This window comes from Gambusia affinis, linkage group LG05 (genome assembly GCF_019740435.1).
Source record: "Gambusia affinis linkage group LG05, SWU_Gaff_1.0, whole genome shotgun sequence".
In the NCBI taxonomy this organism is placed as follows: Eukaryota; Metazoa; Chordata; class Actinopteri; order Cyprinodontiformes; family Poeciliidae; genus Gambusia; species Gambusia affinis.
This window is the reverse complement of record NC_057872.1, coordinates 30,885,784-30,911,128: the sequence shown is the minus strand read 5'-3', so window position 1 is coordinate 30,911,128 and position 25,345 is coordinate 30,885,784. Positions and strand designations below refer to the sequence as shown.

Here is a 25,345-nt window from a genome sequence, read left to right as displayed (position 1 = left end):
GACTTTATAATTTTGGGTTTCACACACAAACATGAACCCAGATTAAATTACGTTTTAATTATGGAAAATTTGCTCATTTGGTTATTTTTTAGGATACAAAATAAAATAATGTATTTTTTTCTATAAATGACAAATTCAAATATGTTTAAACAAACTAATATTGCAAAATATCTAAAAATGAGAGCATTAGTTTTACTATTTAAATATTAAATTTGTGCAAATTCAGAAAAGAATCTAAACTATTAAATTATTTCAATTCTGTTTTTAACATGTTTACAAAATTTTAGGATTTAATTGATGTTTAACATTTTTAAATAGATTTTAAGGACATAAAAGTATTAAGGGATTAATTTTCTCAGCTTCATATTCATGAATGAAAATCTTAAAATATCAAACTGGAAATTTATATTTGCCTTTAGTATTCCACAGCAAAATAAAAACATTAACATTTATTAATTAAAATTTTTATTTATAATTTCTAAACATTGAATTAATATTTTTCAAGAAACGTGAAGAAAACCCTCAGACTCAGACAGGAGCGAGTTGTTGCATGTTTTAGGATTTTCATTTTTCTCCATCTTGTTTTGTACATCACAATTTTACAGTACATTCTCTCCTCATCCTTCCATAATAAATACACCAGCCTCTCGTTTCCATGACGACCGTGCACAGCAGGGCCAACCAGCTTCTGCAGCCGCTGAAGTCGGGACAAAAACCCAAAAAGCAGAGATGAGAAAGCGATCTTCAGAATTAGAACAGGAAGTGAAAAAGTACAAAATAACGACGAGTAAATTCAGATTAATTTCACAAAACAAAAAAAACAAAAACACTGTTTCCCTTTTTGTTCTTCCGGGCCTGAAAAGTTCTGATTGGTCCGTTTCATTCCGACTCGGCTGAAGATTTGGACACACAGAAAAACTTGTAAAAAGAAACAAAAACACTGAAGAGAAAAAGTAGCATGTGATAACGTAACCATGGCGACGCACTCTCCTTGTTCTTCACACATCATCATCATCACTATTATTATCATTATAATTATTATAATAATCTAGTTTTCAGAGAAACATTCGTAGAGCAAAAGGTTTTCATTATTGCTGAACCTCGTTCTCCTATTGGTCCAAACATCAGCAAATCAGAGCGCAGAACAGCCATCACATGACTTGTTCAAGCAGGACGAGACTTGGGAGGTAATAATAAATACTGAGGAGGTCCGGAACCGGTCCCGGCGCCACGCAGCAGGTCGGGAACCAGTCGGGAACCCGGCGGCCCGCCTGTGGCCCGGTTCTGCTCAATGTACATGGAGTGGTGGTGGGAGGGGCTTATTGCTGTGGTTCTGGAAGCTTCTCATTGGTCGAAGCTAAAGGTGTCTGATGCGACTTCAAGTCAGGCAGGAGAGGGGGGTTGTGGGTAGTGTAGTTCATCTGTCTGTCCCACCCAGGACCAGGTTCTGATAGGAAGTGTCGGAGTCCTGAGACCGGAGCGGGGGGGATGCGGGTCGGAGGTCAGAGGTCAAGTCTCAGACAGGGTTTCTGTGTCAGTGGGCGGATCCGGGTCCCCGTCCGGAACCACGATGTTCCTGTGGAGTTTCTCCAGGGAATGCTTCATCTGCGGAGCAAACAGAACCGGTCAGCTGCTGCGGCTGAAAGAGGGCGGTTCTGGTTCTGTGCGGAGCCGGTTCTGACCTGGTCCAGCAGGGAGACGGAGGACTGCAGGATCTGCTGCCACTTACTGAGCTGCGCCTGGTGGAACTGCCGCTGGAGGTGCAGAACCTGGGCCCACTCGCCCGCCGTCTGGGGCAGAGGGCTGACAGCACAACGGCAACAAGTCACAACGGCAACAAGTCACAACGGCAACAAGTCACAACGGCAACAAGTCACAACGGCAACAAGTCACAACGTAAAACATTTCATGCTCTGGAAATGAAGGATGCATTTTCTATCTAATAAGATGTTTGTCAAACGTGTCTGTTGGAGCTACAACAGTTTCATCTGTTCCACTTTTACAATCTATGAAAATCTCAAAGAAAATAATTTATCAAACTCTGAGCTCTCAAAGTCTAAATGAATCGTAGAATATTTATCAGAAAGTGTTTGGCTAATGAACTGTAAACGACTGGAAAAGTGGCTAAACTGTAAATTATGACAGGATGAGGATAAACAGTTCAGTGGTTCTGGAGTCCAGAACCCTGCTGGGAATCTCCTGCATCCCAGCGGCTCGTTTACCTGTCGGCCACAGAGTAGGAGTGCCAGCGCTCCAGGGTGTGAGCTGCTCTTTCCAGAGCGTACAGCTTGTAGAACAGCAGCATGTTGAGAGCCACCAGCACCACCAGACTGGGGGTCAGAGAGACGGAGAGGTCAAACACACCGGACCGGACCGGACCGCACACAGCCAGAAAACAAAACAAGATGGCGACCAGAGCGAACAGGATGGAGAGGAAACAGAAACGGTTGAGACTCGTCTGGAAAACACGACACACTCATGACATCATGGGAACAATCCACCAGAACCAGAACCATCAAAACTGCTGACAGGGTTTCAGTTTGGGTTCAAAATTAATCAAAGATCAATATTTTCATGTCTCTGTGTGAAACATTTCAGAATCCGTCTGATAATCTTTAATAACATCAATCTGTTTCCTATAGTTATACCTGCAGAAACTCTGCCCCCTGTTGACGTAAACAGGAACTGCAGCTGCTCTTCACATCAGATTAATTTAATATCAGTGCAAACAGCAGCTATGTGGAGGATTATGACTCCATGATTTCAGGTTCTGAATTTAAAACAAACAGGAAGCAGTTTGTTAAACCTGCAGCAGCGCAGTACTTCCTTCCTCTGCTAGGGGGCGCCCTTTAGCTTTGAGGCTAAACTTGTTCCTGAGGCCTTCAGTTATCACATCTGAACTGAAACTGTATCAAACTGAAGACATTTTCCAAAACCAGCTGGGAAAACGTCATTTATTTAAACATTTACTAATATTTGTAACTTTTATCTCTCAGCCAATAGAAACGTGACATCAGGAAGTTCAGTGAATCCATAAACCATCTATAATCTGTTTTATCACCTTACACATTTAATTATTTTATTAATCGCCTCCTTGTTTTATTAGAGCCGCATAATAAAACGATTATGATTCTGTTTCAGGTTATTGGTCAGAATATTCCAGAGTTCTGGTTCTGCAGGCGGGTTTCTCATTAAATGTTGGATTTTTCACATTTTGGGTCGTTTGTCATTCACATGGTCTCATTTATGCAGCAGAAAAGCAGAAGCTGTCGTACGAACCTGATACAGATCCTACGCATGGGGGGGAGAAACAGGAAGGCCGTTAGTCCGACCCACAAAGTCAACAGCAGGGGTCAGAGGTCAGCGTGCAAAGTCAACTCTGCTTTGTCTCAGCAAGTTCAAAAAAATCATTGAAAAGTTGATTTAAATCAATAATTTGGTTTAAAAACGATCATTTATAGAGCAACAGATTATTTACAGATAGAAACCAAACAAACTGTTTCTAGGAGAAGATGAAGATTATCTCACACTAACAAAACAACTTCAATAAAACTATTTATATCTAAAGATATCGGGGGAAAGTTGAGTGGAAGGAAAAACAAAACTACAAACTTCAAATCTGTTTTACTGGAAAATATAAAATCTGAGAAACAGATTGTGTTTTTTAACCAGAATCATTCAATTGAAGAGAAATAAATATTTATTTTACGTTTCTCACTGATTTTCTGACTTACTGAGACGCAGCTGAACATTCAGAGAATCAGAGCAGAGCTGCAAACATGCAGGACCAACGGTGACCAGAGGGGGGCGCTTACATGAAGCTGACGATGAGGAGGACGGTGGAGATGCCGCCGTGTCCGCCGGCGCGCCCGCGTTCGCCCAGCTTGAGGAACGGAGTGCCTGCAGACACCAAGCAACGATTCAGCAGCAGGAAACACCGAGCTGCGCGCTGACGTCTCCCTCCAGCCACCAGGGGGCAGCAGAGGGGTAAACTGGACTTACTGGCCTCCCTGCGGTTCCGCTCCTCCCCGACGCCTCGCTCCCCTCGATCGCCCGCCTCCACACCGCCTCCCTCCCTCTCGCTCTGCCGTCGAGAGCAGGCGCGCTTTCGCCTTCGAAGGGACGGCGGCGTCTTGGCGTCGGCGCCCGCGGCGTCGCCTGTGGTTACCACGGAAACTTCCGTCTGCAGCAGCGTCTCCAGCTTGCACACTTCGCTCTCTGCATGTGGGATCAGGAGGTGATAAATATTCACACCCTGAGAACTTCACTACATTTGGGTATGAACTTTGACTAGGCCATTCTAACCCATAAATCTGCTTTGATATAAACAAGTTGGCAACATTTGTAACCAAAAGAGCCAATTTTGCTGAGTGACTAAAACACGTTGCTCAGAGCTGAGTGTTAATCAGAACCACGTTTGTTTCTATTTTAAGTTTCAAAATAAAGAAAAACATCGTCTGGTTTTTATGATTTTTAAAGAAGCAGGAAAACCTCCAGCCAGTCTCATCATCATCCTCATCTTCATCATCATGAGAATAAACGACGGCTGATGGCGGCGCTGCGCCTCACCCATGTTCCTGTAGTACTCCTCAATGCCGCTCCAGGTGTTCTTCTCTATCAGTGCTTTGACTAGACTCCACGGCTGCTTCCTGTAGCAGATGTCTGAGGAAACTCTGCATGGAGGGAAACCGAGCAGTGAAACAGTTCAGCAGGTTGATCATCATCAGTGAAGCCCTCAGATGGACCCAGACGGGTCAGAACCGTTCAGAACCGTTCAGCCTGTTGTTCTTGTGTGACATGCAGCTGGTCTCCTGCTGGGTAAACCCAGACAGGCTGTAACCAGGAGGCAGCAGCGGTTCTGACCCGACCCGCGCTCACCAACACAATCATTCAGTCTCAGTTCTCTTATCTAATCATGGATTGGTTCGTTATCGCAGAGCAAACAGTGATAAGTGAGGAAACCGGCTCGACCCGGTCAGAGCAGCTCAGGAACGCAAAACAAACCAAAGTTATTAATATTTAAATCCACAGAATTAAATGTGGGTCGGAACCAGAACTTTAACGTTTTCCACCAAGTCAAGCCTAAAAACAGTCAGCAGTTGCTGAAGCTCCATCAGGACTGGATGTTTCTCTCTAAAGGAGCCACAGCAGCTGACCACATACTGAGGTTCCTTTGACTTTATTTATTTATTGGTCGTATAAAGTTTTATCAGCTCCGTTTATCATGTTGTTGCTTAATGTGCCAGTTCAGATCTTTGACGCGACTGAATGAGTTAAACCATCCATGCTCATGTTTTACACTAAATGAGACTTTGTGCAGCATAAATGACTTAAATATCAGTTTTCCATGTAAACAGAAATATTCAATAATTGAACATTGTTGCTATGAACAAACTTATTTTGAATAAAATGCAGAAGTCTGTATTTTCAGGTGCAATCAGACAATGTCACCTTCAGTTGTTATAAAAATGCTACAAATATCAGAAGAAGTTTGACCTCCTGACCCGACGCCTGGAAATTGGGCCTCTGTCTCTTTAAAACCTGCTGAAGCTCCGCCTCCAGGACGTCATCATGAAAACGTTTCTCTGTTAAACATTTCTTCTTCAGAGTGAAGTAGAACTTAAGACGCGCTCAGCTGACATGTTTGCCAATTGCTGCTGGCTAGTCTGAAGGAGCTGAATGGAGGAGAGGGAGGGGCTCTGAGGTGGAAACTGCAGCTGAATGGTTGCCATGGAGAAACACGTTATCTTATCATTTTGTTAAACGTTTGTTTCTTCTCACTGTGTCCAAAGATAACTTTGAATGTTAGACCAAGGCACCAGACGGCGCCCCCTGCCGGCGCGGCGACCCTCGCGTTGACCTGTGCGCAGCGCGGCCCACCTGAGGCGGCTCTTGTGTTTGCTGATGGAGGTCAGGCAGTATCTGTGGACGGTGTAGAAGTAGTCCTGGTAGGGGATCCCGGAGGTGATGACCTCTGAGTCCACCACGTAGCACTCGCCTCTGGAGCAGCTCTTATGCAGCGTCTGCAGGGGGAGCGGGGTTAGTTCTGCAGGGTCAGAGGTCAGCTGGACCTGGACGCACAAACCAACCTGCGTCTCGACCACAGGGGCCGTTTTGGGGCCCAGCGGGTTGTTGAGAGAGATGGTGTAGCTCAGAACCCGGCTGCTGGTACCGCTGGCGCCGTCCTGCTGCCACTCGCCCACCGACAGGTCTGAGAGAGAGAGAGAGAGAGAGAAAATGGCGGACATCGGGGTGAAAACATGAAAACGTCCAGAAGGTCAACAGTTGCTGTGCGCTCTGGTTGTTTTAGTTAAACGTTTCTAAACCTGGAGAAAAGCTTTGAACTCTGAACAGGAAGGGTCAAAGGTCATTTGGAAATGACCTGACCTCACAGGAGCCCCACGTCATTCCTGATGTCGTTCCACCCTGGCGTTGTGCTAGCACTGATCTGGAAGCTCAAACTGACTGATTGGGTTCAGATGATCTGATGAGCAGCTCGTTTCCTCATGAAAACAGCAGGAGGACGACAGACACGTGTGTGTGTGTGTGTGTGTGTGTGTGTGTGTGTGTGTGCGTCAGCAGTCTGAGGAGCTCAATGAGAGCAGCAAGAAAACAAAACACTCCAACGGTCACCGCCTCAACAGGAAAAACTGGCATTCTTGTTCCACAGCCACAAGTTCACACACGCTCTGCAGAACCAGCCGACTGAATCACTGAGCCGCCGAGCGGGGCGGGGCCCGGTCCGGACCCAGACCCGGACCCCGGGGTGCAGGGGAGGGCTGACGTACCGGTGAAGTGCCTCTGGGAGAACAGGTGCTGGATGAAGTGTGTGTCTGCGGAGAACAGCAGGTCGTGCAGCTTGTCCACGCTCATCCGGACCGTCGTGTTGATGTTGAGGCGGCCGCTGAGGTTCGAACAGAACGCCTCCACCTCGCCCGACGCTGCAACACACACAGGCGGGTCGCTCAGGTTTTAGTTTAGCTCAATATTTACTTTGAGGCTAAATATTTAACTCCCAGATAAAAACTAAGCCAAACATTTAGTTTAAATATTTAATTTGTAAGACATTTAGCTCTGGGCTAATTTTTAAACCTAGTTAGCAAAACCTAGTTAAATATTTAGTCTGAAACTTTACTAAATTCAATTCAATTAAAAATGCTTAGTTCCACCCAAAGGGAAGTGAAAATTTTACAGATTTTACGTATAAAATCAAGAGCTGGTCAGAAAAGAGGCTCCTGTATATCTGCAGTAAGTGAATAGTTCAAGTAAACCGTCTGCAGTTCCTCCTCCTGGCAGGTCTGGTGGCGATTTGGAAACATCCTGAATCTACAGTCTGGAGCTGATCTGGTTACTCTAGCTCTTCACCTTGAGAACTTTCCATCATCCACAGGAACCTTTTGGGTCTTTTGAGAAAATTCCTGCTTCACTGCAAATCAATTCATCTTTCTGAAAGACCTGAAACTATTCCTGGAACACGACTCTGGTACGGTCAATAAATAAACCCTGTTTTGGTATAAAGTGATTTAAAGGTGAAGCTCATTCAACCTCTGGGGGTCACAGGTCTCCACTGGGGTCGCCGTCTGGGTCGGCTCTGCAGCAGAACCTCAACACGGATCCAGGCAGCAGAACCGCTTGAAGGCTAGTGAAAATAAAATCTGTTTCCTGGGTATTTACAGACATTCACCCTCACTGCTTATTGAAGCGTTACATTCCTGTAAGGTCAGCTGAGGTCAGGGATCAGGCCGGATTCACCAGGCAGAACCGGACAGGTTCTCCAGTCACTGCTGGGTTTAAAAAACTGCAGTGACTCAAAGAAACAATTTAAAGTTTGAACTGGAAGGAAACTAAAGATGAGCTGAAGACAGAAACCTTCAACCTGAATGAACTCTGAGCTTCACTGACCGTCTGGTTCTGCATGAACTTTGTTCTTAAGGACGCTGGTTTTTACATGATTACCTTGAACTAAGCACAGCTTGTTTAGACGACACACACTTGCTTTAAAGAGTGTGTGTGTGGATCTGGCTGAACTGTAATTGAATTAATGACTTTAATTTTAAACTTCACCGGCCTCACAGTGCTGCCAGGTGACATTAATTAAGAACCGAGTCTTGGAGGTAAAAACTCCCCTCTGACCACAACAGAAACGTTTTCCAGAGTTCATGTGAGTGAAGGAACAAACGATGATGATGATGATGAAGACACTCACTCTCGTCCTGCGTGTCGGACGAGTTGCTGGGGTCGGTGGGCAGCTCGTCGTCGTTGGTGATGTCCAATGAGGAGAGGTTTCCCAGGCTGGCGGCCGGTGGGGGCGGCACGTGATTGGTCGACTCGGGCTGACTGTCGCCTCCTTCCTCCAGGGTCTGAAGCAGAGGGGGGGGGGAGGGGGGGCACACGGCCCAGCGTCATGTGACTGGTGAGAAACGGGCGTGGCGCTGAACAAAGCTGCAGCAGCTTTATTATCTGATGCTATCTGGTCACATCTTTACGTTTTAGCCTCATGCTGGTTGTTTTCATATTTTCACTCAGATGTTCTGAATAACAAACAGAAAACTTTCAAATGAGAAGCTTCAAATATCCTCTTAGGAACACAATTAACTGGATGTTAATGTTTCAATAACTGACTAAATCTGATAATACTTGCAGTTTAACTGTCATCAAAACAATGTTTCACTACGTTAGCTTAGTTTAGCTTAGCTTACTCAACCATCTATTTTACATTTCATTTCTTTATTTTAGTTCAGATTAGTTTATTTTAGAGTCTGAGTCTATTTGGTCTCATTTTACGCTGTTAGCACATCTTTTTATACATCGTTATTCTAACTCATGTTAGCTCTTAGTGGAACGTATTTATACTGTTAGTGTGGATTATTTTATGCTTTCTTGTAACTTATTTTGTTCTACAGTAGAATAATTTATTTTACACTGTACATCTTATGCTATATTATTGTATCTTGTGTTTTTATCAGTACAGCTCATTTCATGTAGCGTGTTAACAGTTTAGCACAGCAAATACATTTTGCTAGCATAGCCAACATCATGTGAGTTAGACGTCTTCTTAACTTAGCTGAACTTTCTAAGTTTAGTTTATTTTTCATTTTCTTGGCTCATTTATGCTTCTGATTTCTTATTTACATTATCAGCATATTTAGCTTGGTTTATTTCAATTAAAATTATTTTGCAGTTATCTAGTTTGGTTCCAAAAAATCTATAAATTAATAACTTGACATATCACAACATATTTTGCTCTTCGTCCTTAAATTAATTTTGAAAATTAGAAGATATGCAGAGAAAGCAGCAGAATCTGGAGGAGAACCTTCATTTCAGAGAACTGAACAAAAAGTGTCAAATTTCAGGGACATTAAAATTTTAAATCCTGGACGTGTTAAAAAGTGAAAACAATCCGTTTCATATGTTTCAGGAAACTGCTGCAGCTTTTCAGCCGGACTCTAGAGATCAGATTATAATCCCATCAGGGTGTGTTTCTAAATAAGGATACTTACGAACGATGCGGCTGCAGAGACTGAGGCGGTGATGGGGGGGGTGAGGGCCAGCAGCGAGCCGTGGCAGCTGGGCGGGCTGGGCTCCATGGGTTCTGGGCCGGGTCTACTTCCTGAAGAGGACGGCACCTCGATGGGCTGGCAGGCGGCGCAGGGGGGCGGGAAGGCGCCGCTGAGGACGGGGGCGGACCCCGGACTGGTCAGACCGCAGTGGACCGAGACGGGAGGCGGGGAGCTGCCGGCGGACGGCGCCGACACCGTGCTCAGGTCCAACAGGTCTGTCACCGATATGGACTCCTCTCCCGGCCTGAGGAGGCAGGAAGAGGAATGCAGGCGGTTAATGTAAAGCAGTCAGACAATAGAAATATTGGTATGCAAACGAAACCCCAAGGGAAGTATTTGCATGTTCACACTGAAAACTGGTTGTGCTTTTGAGGAACAGATGCAAACAACAGAGGAACTTCAGTTTTATAAAGTCCAGCTGAAAGAAGGTCTCTGGTTGGTTTCCATGGAAACACTCACAGCAGGCCGTTGATGTGTTCGCCGGTGGGAGAGACGTAGTCGTCGTCCTCGCTGGTCAGGCCCAGCTCGGTGCCGTAGCACTGGTGGACGATGTGCCACAGCTCTTTGGGGGACAGAGACTGAAAGAAACAGAAACAAACTTCATGATGGAGACGTCAACCGGGGGGCCTTACCGTCAACCGGGGGCCTCACTGTCAACCGGGGGCCTCACCGTCAACCGGGGGCCTCCCCGTCAACCGGCGGCCTCCCCGTCAACTGTTCAATCCAATTGATTTGTTTTTATGGGAACTGAAGAGAAAAATGCCCTGAGCCAACACCGGAGGAGGTAATTCCAGATTATAATCCCGTCAGGATGTTTCATGGGTCAGGGCTTCGTTTCTGATCCAAACAGAACTTAAAACACATGCTGCAGCATGAATTAAAAACCTAAAATAATCCAGCCAAACTGGCATGGATTAATCTGCTGCGCTGATAGAACAGGTTTAATTTGGGCTCAAACTGAAATAAATCACATGATGAAATCTACATCCTGCCGTTTCAACCCTGATGATTGGTGACGACTGGTTCAAAATAAAAAACCAACAACGACATGACTTCAGTTTTTTACTCCAAAAGCAGGAAGTGGGCTACAGCGCAGGGCATTCTGGGTAAATCATCAAAACAATCATGTGAGGAGGCAGGAGGAATGGCTGGTGGTCTTCTCTAAAGACAAAGGAGAAAATCCTGGAGAAGGAGGAAGTTTTTCAGAGGTTTTATCCAAGTCTTAAAGGAGCAGCGTCATGCGTTTCTAGGAATATAGTTACTTGATTTTGCTCTAAAATGGAAAATATGTTACCTTCAGTTGTTATAAAAAGGCTATATAACTTGACACTGAAATGGGCGCCTGTCTCTTTAAAAACCTGTTCTGAAGCTCCGCCTTCAGGAACTCATCCCAACATGGCTCCTGTATTAACCTTTAGTATTTTTACCAGCGCTGCTCTGAGATGCAGCTCCTATAATGAGTAGGAGTTTGCTAATTGCTGCCAGCTAGTCTGAAGGAGCCGAGTGTGTGAAGGCTGCTCTGTGGGAAAAAACTTGGAACCTCTGGGGAGGAGCTTTGTCCTCGAAGGCGGGACTAGGGCCACCCAGGTGTTTTCTACAGCTGAACGGTTGCCATGGGGACTAAAGGATTTCTCAAACATGGAAGAATGAACCAAGAAAACACTCCAGGTTTCCTTTTGATGAGGGAATAACATAAAAACATGATGCACAGCTCAAAAACGTTCTAATGTTTTCCAGATTCAGGATTTCACCAGCCTGGAAATGTTTACTCTGGGTCTGATCTTCCTGACAAATAAAAACTGTTCTGATGTTCAGAGTCCAATCAGCAGCAGGCGGTTCTGTTTCCGTTACAGACTAGACAGTAACTGGATCCGCTCCCTCAGGCCTGTGGTTCTGTTTTCACAGCTCCTTCCTGACTGTCATCCACTCGGAGACGGTAACCGTGGCGACGTGGGGGAAGGCCGTACCTTGTCCAACAGCGCGTTCTGCCACAGGCGGAAAATCATCATGAAGCTGCGTTCCCTGGCGCCGAACGACGTGAAGAAATGCTGAGGCAGGAAACAGGAAGCAGAGAGACAAAAGACGAGAAGAAAGGCGTGAGAACAGAGAGACAGCTGGACTTCCTGCGTTCGATCAAACGGCGTGAGGAGGTCCAGCCGAGTCAGCCGGTTCCGTCCTGCCGCTGCAGCAGCAGGAGCGGCGGGCGGCGTACCTTCTCGCTGTCGGTGCTGATCTGGATGGCGTTGGGGATCAGCTTGGCCGTCTTCTCCTTCGTCATCGACGTCACGTCTTTCAGCTGGATGGTGATCTGAGAGACAACAGCAGCTTCATTCATCATTAAAGAAATAAGAAACACAAAACCTGCAGGTTAAACTATATTTCATACAGTCATCAACAGGATGAAAAGCTTTCGCTCCATTGGTTGTTTCATCCTTTTATTTTATAAATTTATCTTGATCAGCAACAACAAAAATCCTTCTAATGTTAAAGTAAAAACTGATTCTACAAATAATGACAAGTAAAAATAAGAAACATAGATTCACTCCCTCTAAGCCACTGAGTGAACTGAACAGAGGTCCAGACAGCCGGTTCTGGTTTCACAGAGTGGAAAACAGATGAACTGAGAGCTGAGAGTCTGCAGCAGCACTGAAACCATCAACCATTAATATAAACACTTCCTATTTAAAACAAAACAATAAATCTCCTATTAAGAATATTTGTCATGCAGTTATTAACAGATAAATCTGAAAATGAATCTGTGGTTCAGATCCATCCTGCTGCTGTTCAGATGATTCTGGTTTTCTGGTGTAACTGCAGATTCATCGTTTGCTACAAATATTCAATGATGCTGTTGTTGAGTTTTAGGCAGCAAAATGTTTATTTTCTGATATAAAATATTATTTATTGTCTCCTTTTAATTTGTTTTTAATGTTGTATAAAACATTTACCTCATAAGCAAAACTGAAATCATTTAACATTCAAACAGCAGAGTTTGAAAAGGAAGTAGATGTCTGCAGTGAGGCGTGTGTGTGTTGGTGTGTGTGTGTTGGTGTGTGTGTGTGTGTGTGTGTGTGTGTGTGTGTGTGTGTGTCGTACAGTGGTTTCCCAGCGGAAGATGTTGCTGTAGAAGCAGAGCCAGTTCTCTGACAGATAGAGGCGTCCCTGAAGCAGAATGTCCTTCTGCAGAGCGCAGGAGTAGTCTGGTGAAAACAGAGCAGAGAGCAGGTCAGCTGACACACACACACACACACACACACACACACACACAGGAATCACTTCAACTCCAGACGCCGGGCTGAAAGTGTTGATTAAACCGTTTAAACGCTCCTCCACCCTCCTGAGGGATTAAACTGAGTCTCACTGATGATTCAGAGAAGAGCTGAAGAGATTCATAACTAGAATAATCAGGACTGGTGAAGGTAGAACCGTGTAAATCCAACTTGTTTCAGTGTTTTGTGCCCACCAGCCAATCAGACACATGTGTTTGGTCTCCAGGCAGATTTTAGTCTGACCTTTAACCTCAGTGCAGGTTCAGGTGGACGGTGTGGATCTGGAGGATTTCCTCTGAAACTTTCTGACTTTCCAGTGATCTGCAGCTGGTTCTGAAACTAACTGTTTCTGTCAGCTGCTGGGATCTAAATGGATTCAGACTGCAGAGACCATCGGATCAGCGTTCTCCTCCAGGTTCTAACTCAGCCTGCATGATGTCAGCAAGTCCAGCTTCTCTGCAGCCATGATATCAGACAACAGCACTGCTTTGTGGAGCCTCTGGCTGGAAAATGATGCTTTGCTATGATTTTATGTCTACAACAGTAAAATGACCCCAGAGGTTCTTCCTTGGGTCATTCACTCCAATCCTTTTTTGAAGCATATATCTGGTTTTCATATTGCTAATATCCAGTAGCTTCACCATCTTTCTAACTGTAAACGCCTTTACTGCACTTAGCTTCCCATAAGCTAATTGTTTCTACAGTAAACAGTTTAAAATCTGCTGACGTCCTGCTGCAGTCAATTAGCTCAACAACTATGAGACAGAAACCGTGAAGGAAAGCTGAACCACAAGCTGCCCGCAGGGTTCAGACTCCTCCAGACTAGTGGCAGCAGCAATTAGCAAACACCTGCTGGAACCATAGTTCATTGTAGAAAGATTGTGAACGGCTTCATGGAGGAGCACTGTTGTGATGACGTGCTGAAGGCGGCGTGTTGGAAACGGTGGGAGCTTCTTAAAGAGACAGAGTCCAATTTCAAGGCATCAGGTGTTGTGACGCTTTGATGTAAAATCTAACAACTTTAAAGTTATTTTTATACCAACTGAAGGTAACAGTTACTTGATTGTGCTATAAAACATCACTAAGTGCCTAGAAAACACATAATACAGCCTGTTTTAGACTCTGTGAGAACAGAGCGCAGCACCGACATCAGCTCTGATTGTTCCACATTTTCCACTCATCCCTTCTCTCCGACTGCGGCGTTCCCGTCGCTCTGCACCGAGACCAAACGCCAACCTGCTGCTCAGGCAGCGTGCAGAGAGAACATATATTTTTAACATCCCATCCTGGTGTAGTGTGGGTTTTTAGCGTCATGGAAACCGCAGCTCTAGTTCTGACCAGTTCTGCTTTGTTCTGAGGCTGATCAGAGTGTGTGTGTGTGTGTGTGTGAGAGAGAAACTGTGTGATGGTCGTTAGATGTTCCTCCAGAGCAAAGCGTGTGGGAACCCTGTGGTTGACAAACAGCAGCGATTCATTCGTACTTCACTTCTCCTTTCAGCCGAAGCTTTTCTAACTAAATCCCCCAAACTCCTCTTCCTCATTTCATTCCCGCCGGGCTGAAGAACCGGGCTGGTCTGAACTTTGATCCCAGAACGACCCGTAAACGTCCTGAACTCACCCACGATGAGCCGCTCGGAGTCGGGGAGCTTCTTGAAGATTTTTCGGAAGTCCTCGTTGCGCTGTTTGTACGTGGGACTGAGGACCTGGGAGAGGAAGGCAGACATGGCTTCAGAGGCCAGAGGCTTCAGATGAAGCCAAAGTTCAGCGGCGGCGTTAATGAGTACTCACGTTGTACCAGCTCTGCATTTTCTGCAAAGAGAAACAACACAGCCACTAAGCTCTGCAGCCAGATAAGGTCACCACAGAAACTCATTTCACACCAGCGGGCCGTTGCTGGGTTTTAGCAACCTGCAGAGTTTCCACAGCAGGTTGCTGCAACCGTCAGACCAAAAAACCCCTAAAACTGACTGAAGACTGAGAAGCTGCAGCAGCTGAGAGGAAGCAGAGAGATAAAGTCATGAGGAAGAGCTGCTCTGCCCCCGGAGCACCGAGCCAGAGGGATTCTGGGTAAAATAAAGCCCCTGATGGACGCTGCTGTCAGATTGCTGCAAGCAGTAAGTATTCACACCCTGCTGGTATCAGTTTAAATAATATTAACAGCATTTTGTTGTTTTCATTACCAAATATTTAAAGACATTTCATACATTTTGTAAATCATGACCAACAATAATCTCACTGATTCTTTGAATCTGCTGTACAGATATTTTTATTCTGTTGGACATCGGCCCTCAGTGGACAGAGATCTAGTTCTCACGTTATCATCACATCCTAACAGTCTTCAGTCAGAGGCCTTTTCAGATTCGATGTAACACTGACTGCTACTGGAGACACATGGATGATCAGAGTTACATTTAGCGTCGGGCCTTCAGAGCCGTCCTCACCTTGGCGTTACGGCTGAAGTGGCGGGAGGACAGGGAGGGCACGGAGGGCAGGGAGGGCAGAGGGCTGTCGGCGCCGCCCACCCCTCCCTCACCCTCGCTGGCCTTGCCCCCCCCCAGGACCCTCCGCCGCAGGGAGGGGGAGCTGCCGGGCGTGCTGCGTGGAGAGTTACTGGCCGTGCTGCAGACACACACACACACACACACACACACACACAGATTGGCTCAGTAAAACCAACAAACTGAACTGAAATCCTGTAATTATTCAACTGCAGGTGGAGTTTGTCTTCAGTTTTATGAACTCTGATGATTACTGATGGATTCAGTCTCCACTCTTCATGTCTGACAGTTTCTCTATAATCAACACAGCGATGCTTCGGCTTCCTGCAGTCAAACCGTCCAGAGGAAACGCTGCAACCGAAGCAGGAAGCTGCAGGACTTCACGTCTTTCTCCAGGCTCTGAAACATTTTGCTCTGCTGCTGGAGCCAAGCAAACGAATCCACTAAAGAGTTTATCTGCAACCAGAAACAAGCCCACAGCATCACACGTCCTCTGCTGTACCCAGCAGTGGGTCTGAACTGATCATCTACTCCGTTTCACCAGCAGCTGCAGGAGGAACATCAGAGTCAAACCAACTCCATTTGTCTTTTAGATTTCACCACCAGTGTGACTTTTGCTTGTAAAGTTATACAGGAACTATGAACAGAATCATGGTGCTCTATGTTTCACATCTCTTTAGTAATGTTTGGTAGTTTTAGGAGGCATTAGATGGTCTGACGTCTAACTGAGCCACCAGCTAAACAAAACTGACGTCTTTAACTGATTCATCATGAAAAATCCCTCAGAAACATTTTGACTCCCCCGATAGGAAACCGTTAATGTGACTGAAGGCTCCAACCAGCAGAGGAAGCCCATAATGTACAGATAAACAAAATAAAAACCTGCAAGAAGGATCAAAAATGGTTCATCTGTAAACCTCAGTAAACCTGAGGAAAAATATCACCAAAAAATATAAAACATGGTCAAAATCTAATAAAAAGCAACAAATATTCCAACTATTCCAGAAATAAACATGTTCGTTACTCCAGAGATCTTCCTCATTATGCTGAATCTACATTTTTAGAACAACATTAACTGTATATAGCCTTCACTCAGCCAGCTGAGCAGCAGTGCACAGCATAGCAGGCATGTTATTTCCACTGTGTGGGACAATAAAGGTCATTTCTATTTCTGTACTAAAATTTTGAGGGGAATTTTGAGCCGTTTTGAAACCAAAACTCTCCCTGTCACATATTAGCAGGCGATAAACTGTTCCAGTAATTAACAATAATAATAATAATAATAACAATAATAATAATAATAATAAATGTTGTAGTGAGACCATTGTCAAGTAATCTATTGATAACGTCATCATGCAAAGGAAGATATTTTAAATATCCAAAACTAAAATGGATTATGATGTTTCTGGAAAGAACATTATTTAATTTATGATGCTCGGCAAGCAAAACCATAACTGCTAAAACCTCAGTACTCCCTCATACTGGGAACCAGTCCATGCTGGTTAAAGATGGAGGCTAACCAGAAAGCAGCCAATCAGATCAACAGGTCAGGACGGTAAATCAGCTTCACTTCTTCTGCCTTCATCACATTCAAACCGCCAGTAAATCATCCCAGAGGCTTTTGCTGCTGACTGCAGCTAACAGGTGAGCAGCATCAGCAGCATCAGCAGCACAACAGTCCGGAGGCCGAGCAGCAGCGTCCATGCGGGGCCGCGCTGGTTACGCTCTGTGCGGGATGGAGGAGCCCCGCAGCAGCGAGCGGTTCAGTCAGATCTGTTTACCTCCACTAACCGGCGCTGCGCTCTAATCTGCAGGGTCCGGTTCATTTCCCCGGAGATAAGCCGGGCTAGGAGCGCAGAGAGCCGGCTGGCAGCGCGGCGCGGCCCCGCTAAGCAACACTTACTCAAACATGTCATGAGGCGGCAGAGGTCCAGATGAAACCCGCCCAGAACCGCCGACCGGCCCGCCGCTGGCTGCCTGTTCCCCCGGTGAGCTCACTCAGAAAGCCCGGGGATCCGGGCAGGGGGGCCGGATCACCGTCCGCCGCTCGGCCGCCTTTCAGTCGCTCTGCCTCGGATCGGAAAGCGGCGGCGTCCCGCGGGCGGAGCTCCCCGGTACCGGACCGACCAACCCACTAGCCCGAACACAAGAGCCGGTAACGGGCTGCAGTCTGTCAGCCGACCCCTAATCCCTCTGCAGCCGAGGAGGAGGAGTAAGAAGACTAGGAGGAGGAGGAGGAGGAGGAGGAAGAGGCCTTGCTGCTCTGATAAGGATGACCAGACAGAGGAAAACTGAAGGTTTGAGCTGAAGGACAAACTGCAGCCTCACGTTCACCAACAGACCGTTCTACATGTAAAACACAGATTATTTAATCTGGCTAAGCAAAATATCTGGCCTGACTGGAGCAGAGCCCACCCAATCCCTTAACCCCCAACCTGCGTCCATCTCTCTGGATTAGAGTCCAGATGATAATCCAGGCTGGCCTGAGCCAGGCCCGCATGCATGGCTGTCCCTCTGTGTAATCTGCAGACGGAGAGGAGCGGTCCGAACCCGAGCCAAAGAGAACAGAGATGAAATGAGCCGACAGTGTGGAGAGGAAGTGGGTGAAAGCAGAGGACTGAAGATGGTGGTTCAGGACATTTCATCAACTTCCTGTCTGCGTTCAGATCAAGTTAAAAACCAAGAAACGCTTCAAGAGTCAGTGACGACAGGAAGAAAACAGTTCCACAGAACAAACTGTTTATAAAACCGCAAACTGAACGAAACCAGGACGAGCTGGAGGTCAGAGAACGATCCAGAACCAGCAGCCATGTTGCTCCTCAAAACTGTTGTTTACAGTCAACAGTTTTGTACCTGCAGCCTGAAACAGAGACTGTGAACACAGCTGGTGTAGCCACCTCGCCACCGCCACCTCCACCTCCACCTCCACCTCGCCACCTCCACCTCGGGTATTGATGCATATTAGATGTATATGGTAGATGAAAATATGAAGAATTGAAAATGTTGCATTCAGGGTCTCTCAGTAATTAGAAGCTGTGAAATGAAGTAATTTACATTCATTCTGAAGAAACTTCAAATACAAGTGAAACAATCTTACATTTTTCTGAGGATTGATGAAGTAGTTCTGAATTTGAACTGAACTGTAGTGAAGGTCTTGCATATTGATGGATTTTAGCTGTGAACTCTGACCCTGGGGTTCAGAGGGTTCAGAGGTTCACTGTAATAGAAACATGTAGAAAAATGGGACTTCTAGCTGCTTCCATCCACTTTCCCAAAGGAAGTGACACAGAGGAAGCTGGTGCAGCAAAACGGACTTCTCTGGAAGAGCTGACAGGTTGTGATACTGTGATGAACACGTTATCACACCGGAGGCTGACTGGTGTTACTTTCACAGATTAATGCAGCAGATAATCTCATCTGGTTTGTGGTTCAGCTCTTGCATGTTAATGGCGGATTAAACATCAAACATTATGATTTTTATCTGATAAAAATTAAAAGTGCTCTCGTTCCTCTTCCTGTTGCTTCATGACTGAGAGCTGATAAGGAAAACTGGTTTCCAACAGCAACACACTGACATGAAAGACTCAGAATAATCCACAACCTGGGAAGATTGAATTAAAAGAAATAATAAATGTATCAAAGACAATCTGAGGGAGGCTTGGATTAAATTAAATACACAAATTATTTCAACTAAACTTTAAGCAGAATGTGTTTATTTCTACCCAACATGCAGCAGATTATTTAACGTTGTTATCATGCAGATTATTTAACGTCGTTATCATGCAGCAGCAGTAAAAGGCAGCAGCTGCTCATGCAGCCCACTGCAGTGATGAACGTCTGATCTGATTGGATTCACATGACATCATCAGAGCCAGGGCCTGCTCCCATTGGCTGGAGATGATGTCATCACTGTGAGGAATGGTCCCGCCTCCTCAGCAGTTTCTCCCTGTTTGTTTACATCATTTCTGCTGCTCACAGATTGGGATTAGAACCCTGGTAATCTGCAGGTTATGCAGCCAGATTGTTCTAACCGGGTCAGAAAGCTGACATCAGACAGAACCATGAATCATCTGAAGGTTCTGATCTGTTCCGCCCTACAGATCCAGCCAGTTCTGAAATTCTGACAAAAAAACGTCCCTGATCTGATGACTGAGGCCGGTAATCTGGTACCGGCTCTGTGGACCTGAATGTGGATGAGCTGAAGGAGAACTGCAGACCGGTCCGGTCCGGTCCGGTCCAGTGCCGACTGACTGCTCACTAACCTGCAGCCGTCCATGTCTGAGTCTCTGCTCAGCAGGCTCCTGAGAGACCAGCGGGAGCGCCGGCTGGGGGAGGGGCTTCTGGACCAGGACCGGGTCGGCGGCAGCAGCCGGTCATGTGACGGGCTGCACCGTCGCTCGCCGTCCTCCACCACGATCTGCGGCGCCTCGCCCCATCCTGGCCGCGTGGCGCCGCCATGCAGGTCCGCCGGGCCCTCGCAGCGCCGCTTGGTTCTGGTCCTGCTGCGGTGGGACCGGCCCGGTGCTCTGGGGCTGGGGGGGCGGGACCAGGACTCTGTGTCAGAGGACGGCGGCAGGACGGTGAGGGTGGGGATGGAGACGGGCTCCACTCTGACCGGGGACGACGAGCTCATCATCGGGTCACTGCTGCGCGGCCACGGCCGGGTCCGACCCGGTCTCCGCCATGATGCTGCAGGCGTCGCAGAGAGGGGCTCAGGTCATGACCCCTGTGACGCTGAGGAAAGTTTGGTGGAAGACAGAACAGTTTCAGAACGGCTCTGCAGACGTTCCTTCACTCCAACAGCCAACCAGAACCAGAACCAGCTGCAGCTTCCGGACCTCTGGCCCAAAACGTCCCGCCAGACAGCGCCAGCTTCAGAAAGTCAGGCGAGCGTAGGCGCCGTGCGGCGGCGGCGGGGCACCCTGAGCCGAGTCTGCCTGAGGAGTGGAGAGAGCAGAGAGCTGATGTTCAGCCTGGCGCCGCCGCCGCCATGCGCTGTGGGTCACGTGACCACGCGGTTGATCATTAGCTCGTGTTGCAGCACAGACCTGATCGATACGCTTCACTCAACAGACAGACCTTCATCTATGGAGGAAGTTCTGATCATTTTGGTTGCAGCATTAAATCACAAATTCTGCCGCTTTAATTTAAGACGTTTTAAAACATTTAAAGGTTATTTAAACTAAAACCAGCATAATAACAGGAAGTTATGATATTAAGTAAAGTAAATGTACGTGAATGTTTTCTGGTTCTGTTCTGTGACATCAGCACCTTCAGATCAATCATTTTGCCTCATGATGGCGACTGACGAGTTCAACCATCACGGAAAATCCCAGAATCAAACCACCGGCTGATCCGACAGTTTACAGACGACCACTGAGAAAAACTACTTTTTATCAAATGTCGCCAGTTTTAATAAACATTGTAACGCATTAAAGAATTTAGATTTTTTTTTCTCAGATTTTAGAATTATTTTTCAAATATCTGTGAAAATATTTTTAATTTTCACATTTTTTCCTCCATTTCCTGTAAAACAAAGTGAGAATTTTGACATTTCCCCTCTAATTTATGTAAAACTAGTTTAGAATTGGCATTTTTTCAGAATTTTTTGCAAATTTTTTTTTACAGCGCTAACCATCTTCCATACAAATGAGCCAGTGGTGAATAATATAACAAGGAGCACAAATTAAAATGTATGACAGGAGATATTTAAGAATCGTGAACAAACTCCCTTAGTCAGAACTGAAAAGTTGCAGAAAGTTTGTGGCTGTAGCTGTTCTGAGCCAGCGATCAGAACCGACAGAAGACAGAAATGCAACCCAACATCAGCGGACCCGGACCCGGCCCAAACCAAGCCGACGGTAACCATGCAGCAGCCCTGCAGCTCGGCTCCATTGTTTGTGCTCAAAGCAGAAACTTCCAGGGAAAAGATCCTGATCCCGTCCAGCGCTATCGGAGCGATCTGTTTGAACAAGAACAATCTGGGCAGCGGCTTGTTTGTCCACAGTAATCCACCGTAATCTCAGCAGCCGCACAGCCTGACCCTGCAAACAATCTGAGCGATGAAAGACAACATGATGAGCCGACAACTTCCTGGACCGACCAGAACCGAGCCGAGCAGAGAGAGGAAAGAGGAGCTTCAGAGTCAGACTAATTAAAGGGCTATTCCACTGTTTTCAAACGATCCAGGCCGACAGCTGCAGTTCAACAACTGAAACACCTGGACCAGTCAAAGCTCAGCTGAATTATGCCTCCTTTATTCCAGGTGTGAAAACCCCCAAAAAGGACAAATTCAACACGTTTGTTTCAGGGTCAAAGGTCACAACAGACCAGTGGGAGAAAAGCAGCTGATGACAGAGTTCAACCACAAAACTGAAATATGAAAGCATTAATATTTCAAAACACACCGATTAAAGATATTGATGGTGGAAGTTGGTCTGTATTTGATTGGTCATGTGACAGAGATAGCGAAGCAGCGCAAGATTTACTGAAGCAGAGGAACATCAGACTCCCTCCAAAAACCACAACATCTGTTCAAACACCAAACATTCCTCAATATATATTAAAAGACCCCGGTCGTTTTGGCGCTAAAGCAGATGCTAGCATCCACAGACTCTTATTTCAGCTGCTGGCGTTCAGCCAATCAACACAAATGGGGTAAAAATGGCGCTCCTGGATTGGTTGCTTTGCAAATGCCAGCCAATCAGTGTCAAGTATCACGTACACGGCATTTCAGTTTCCCATGCTGGTTTTTCTGTCGAACATTTTACAGAAGAAAAACGATAGTAAAAAGGCAATTTTTCCACAAGTAATTTTTGGTTAAATTCTGCAGAAAAATCTAGTGGTTTACTGTAATAATGGGAAATATCAGTTATCGGCCTGAATGTTCATATTGGCGACATCTTGTCTTATACTGAATATTTCAGAAAGTCAGAGTAAAGTTTTCAAACCTGCCCAGGGTTTCTATATTCCAAAAATATTGATTTACATGAATAATTAGATTTAAAATCCATAAATTGTGAATAATTCTCCTCTAAATTGTTTCAGTATCTTTGTTTTCATGGTTAACCTCCTTAAACTGCTGTGAACAGGGTGAAATGAGTCTTACAATCCCCCTATTTTATCTGCCCAGTCCAAGTTTTACTTGCTTCATCCAAGGAGATCTAAAGGTCAGAGCATTTCACTTTCCACTGTTTGGTTTTCACACTGAACAACATTTAAACTGCATTTCAGAATTATCTGAGCAGTTTAACGTGACCCACTTCAGATTAGACTAGACTAAATGTTTCAGATTTTAATTAAAGGTGGTGTACATATGTAAAACAGCCCTTTATTCGCTTGAGCGCCGGATCTGAGAAACTTTACGCCCAAAGTTAGCGCTCCTACCTCCCATTGGAAGAGTTTCCTGCGGTTCTGCTGTCTTGTTCGGCCTCGAAAACGAGCCGGGCCACGGTTCGGGAGCCGATGTTGAAATCCACTTTCTCACAGGAGCACATCAACATTCTCAGACGAGAAACGGAGCAGGAGGAGCAACAGCAGCAGCGGGAGGCGAAGGTGGAGGAGGCATCTACCGGCCGCAGCTAACGGCTCCTAGCCGGCTAACGGCTGCTCCCCGCGGACCCCCAGAGGCCCGAAAACTGATCACCAGCAGGGTTCAACCTCCAGCAGACACAACACCGTCCCAACGCCTTGCATCTCCAGTCTGTTAGTCACTTTTATCAGGTTAATTTTAGGTTAAATATCGAAGTGAGCTTGGCAAGAGAGCCGAACCGTCTCGGATTAAAGAGCCGAACAAAAGCGGTTTTTGTCGGAAAGTGAAAAAGAACGAAGCGAGTTAACCGGCAGACTGGGTCAAAAGACAGGGGAGGACACCGGACCTCACCGGAGCTACATAAATATAACCCGGCATACCTTATAAATCATTACATCTACAATTGTGCTATCTGTTGAACATTTTAACATGTCATAGATAAAAATTGTAAATACCTCCTTAAAATGGCGATAATTTTTAAGTCAAACACTCTAAACCTCCCCGCCTGAAAACTTTTTGGTACATTCCGGGATAAATAACTGTACCCAAAGATGTGGCGAGAGGAAGGAGTGTTTACACCTCACAAAGCACCGCGAACAGATTTAAAGAAGCAATTAACTTTAGTCTGTCATCTAAATAAAGAACCATTCAATTGATCCGATGCAAAGGCACTTTTATTAATAAAATACACTTCGCCTAAATAACGGATTTTTTGTACGTCCACAAGAAAACCACAATGACAGATTCAGATACGAAACGGAAAGCAGCAAATGCAGAAAAAAATCCCACAACTTTCTGAACTTTAAAGTTAATTTAAAGGGAGGAAAATACAAGCTATAAGAATTCACAGTGTCGAAGCGACATCTGGTGTCCGATTAGTGTCTGTGCATCCATTTTTTAACCTGAACTCCGTTTTACGTGTTTAATGAAGACATATTCACAACAAACTCTCTGGAATTATTAATAATAAAGGGGTCGATATTTAGGATTGGGTGTGTAAAACACGCAGAGGTCCCACCTGCTTCCTGTAGCTGCATCACTTCATCTGATCCCACAGAGTCCCACCAGAAGGAGATCAGATGTCTTCAACAGAAACAGGCAGAGGAGCGGATGGGAGGTCACCTTGACTGCAGCTGAAAATAAAAACTACGTAAAGAAGAAAAACATGCTGCAAACATGTAATGCTCTGTGTGAAGATGTTTTCACTTTTCGTCAGTGTGTGTTATTGTTTTAGATCTCTGCATAGTTTCAGCAAGAGAAGTTTGGTTCATTTATTGGATTATCTCAAACTCTTTTCACCACATTACAGATGTTATTGTTTGGATGGATTGATGTCAGAGCCCCGGATTCAGGAGGAGCTGCATTGTTTGCTTCTAAAAACAAAGCAATTTATATTTTATACATGTTTAGTTTCAGAGCAAAACATTTTAAAATAGTTTAAGTTAGATTTTCTTTACGGAGGATCAATATCAGTTATGAAAGTCTTCTGGTAAATGTTAGGAAACAAAAGAAATCTGCAGGATATTTCTCATAATAACTGACTCAACATCTTTTTTAAGCTTTAAATAGAAAGTTTTGTGCACTGAAGCGTTTTGTCACTCGGTGAACCACGCTGAACTGAAGTACAGAGAGGAATAAATATTCTCACAATCACAAAGATGAAAAACAAAAAGGAACTCATTAAAATTCAAAGATAGAAGCCAATCAACATATTAAAACACTTTTGGTTTACACCGGGTTAAAAGTGCAGGTGATAATTATTTTAGATGAATACTTATTGCATCCAGCACTGTTTAAAAATTGCATTATGTGCTTAACTGCATATGAGAATACTGCATGTGTACTGATGATTATGATGATGGCTGTAGACACAATGTAATGTTTGGTGACAGTCTGATATTTCTATGACTTTATTTTTCTGTTTTTATGAAGTAAAACGCTTTGAAGTGCCTCGTTGCTGAACTGTACTATACAAATAAACTTGACTGGTTGGAAAAACTCACCTTGTGAATTATTAAATAATTTTACAAAACAGCTCTGCAGTAGATTTGTTGTCACTTTAACCTGATGTTTTAGTCCCAGAAGCAAGAAATATGCAGATATTTTCATATTTATTACAATATTTTATGTGTCTTATATCTTTTATGACTAGCTATATCAACTGTTTCAAACACAAAACTCCTAAGATTTTCTCAGAGTTTCGTTGTTCTGCATTAAAACCCAGATTAGAGGAAATGTCCCAGTCTGGGCTCTAACCTCGACTCGGAGCAGTTCACGGCTCTAAACGATGCAGAATAAAAGAATAAAAGAGTAAAAGAGCGTTTTTACCTTCCCGTTTCAGAGCATCACAGTGACTCTGCAGTTTCCAGGCGTCCCATGCTGCGTCCCTCAGCCTCCGGTTTGTCGCCTCCTGCAGCGGCCAGCTCACATGCTGCAGCCTGTGCAGCGAACAGCTTGTGTCCGGCTGGCTGGCGGACGCTCAGCCTG

General features: G+C 45.3%; 1 protein-coding gene across 6 annotated transcripts; it reads right to left on the bottom strand.

Moving 5' to 3' along the window:
- Positions 1–538: 538 nt before the first annotated feature.
- gramd1a (GRAM domain containing 1A) lies at positions 539–25,341 on the bottom strand. 6 transcript variants are annotated; one of them, XM_044117971.1, is made up of 22 exons: positions 25,187–25,341; positions 23,877–23,991; positions 19,590–20,061; positions 15,271–15,448; positions 14,618–14,638; positions 14,448–14,532; positions 12,657–12,760; positions 11,773–11,868; positions 11,528–11,608; positions 10,020–10,138; positions 9,501–9,804; positions 8,207–8,360; positions 6,789–6,941; positions 6,090–6,211; positions 5,881–6,023; positions 4,570–4,673; positions 4,003–4,218; positions 3,816–3,900; positions 3,280–3,291; positions 2,223–2,330; positions 1,683–1,803; positions 539–1,605 (listed from the first exon to the last, which is right to left on the bottom strand). In XM_044117971.1, exons 3-22 carry the CDS (start codon positions 19,961–19,963, stop codon positions 1,510–1,512), a joined length of 2,676 nt encoding a protein of 891 aa, XP_043973906.1. In that variant the 5' UTR covers positions 19,964–20,061; positions 23,877–23,991; positions 25,187–25,341; the 3' UTR covers positions 539–1,509. The 6 variants fall into 6 exon arrangements, with proteins under 6 accessions (XP_043973906.1, XP_043973908.1, XP_043973907.1 ...); XM_044117973.1 differs by lacking the exon at positions 3,280–3,291 and having other exon boundaries at positions 25,187–25,340; XM_044117972.1 differs by lacking the exons at positions 23,877–23,991; positions 25,187–25,341 and adding an exon at positions 22,714–22,852.
- Positions 25,342–25,345: the final 4 nt, after the last annotated feature.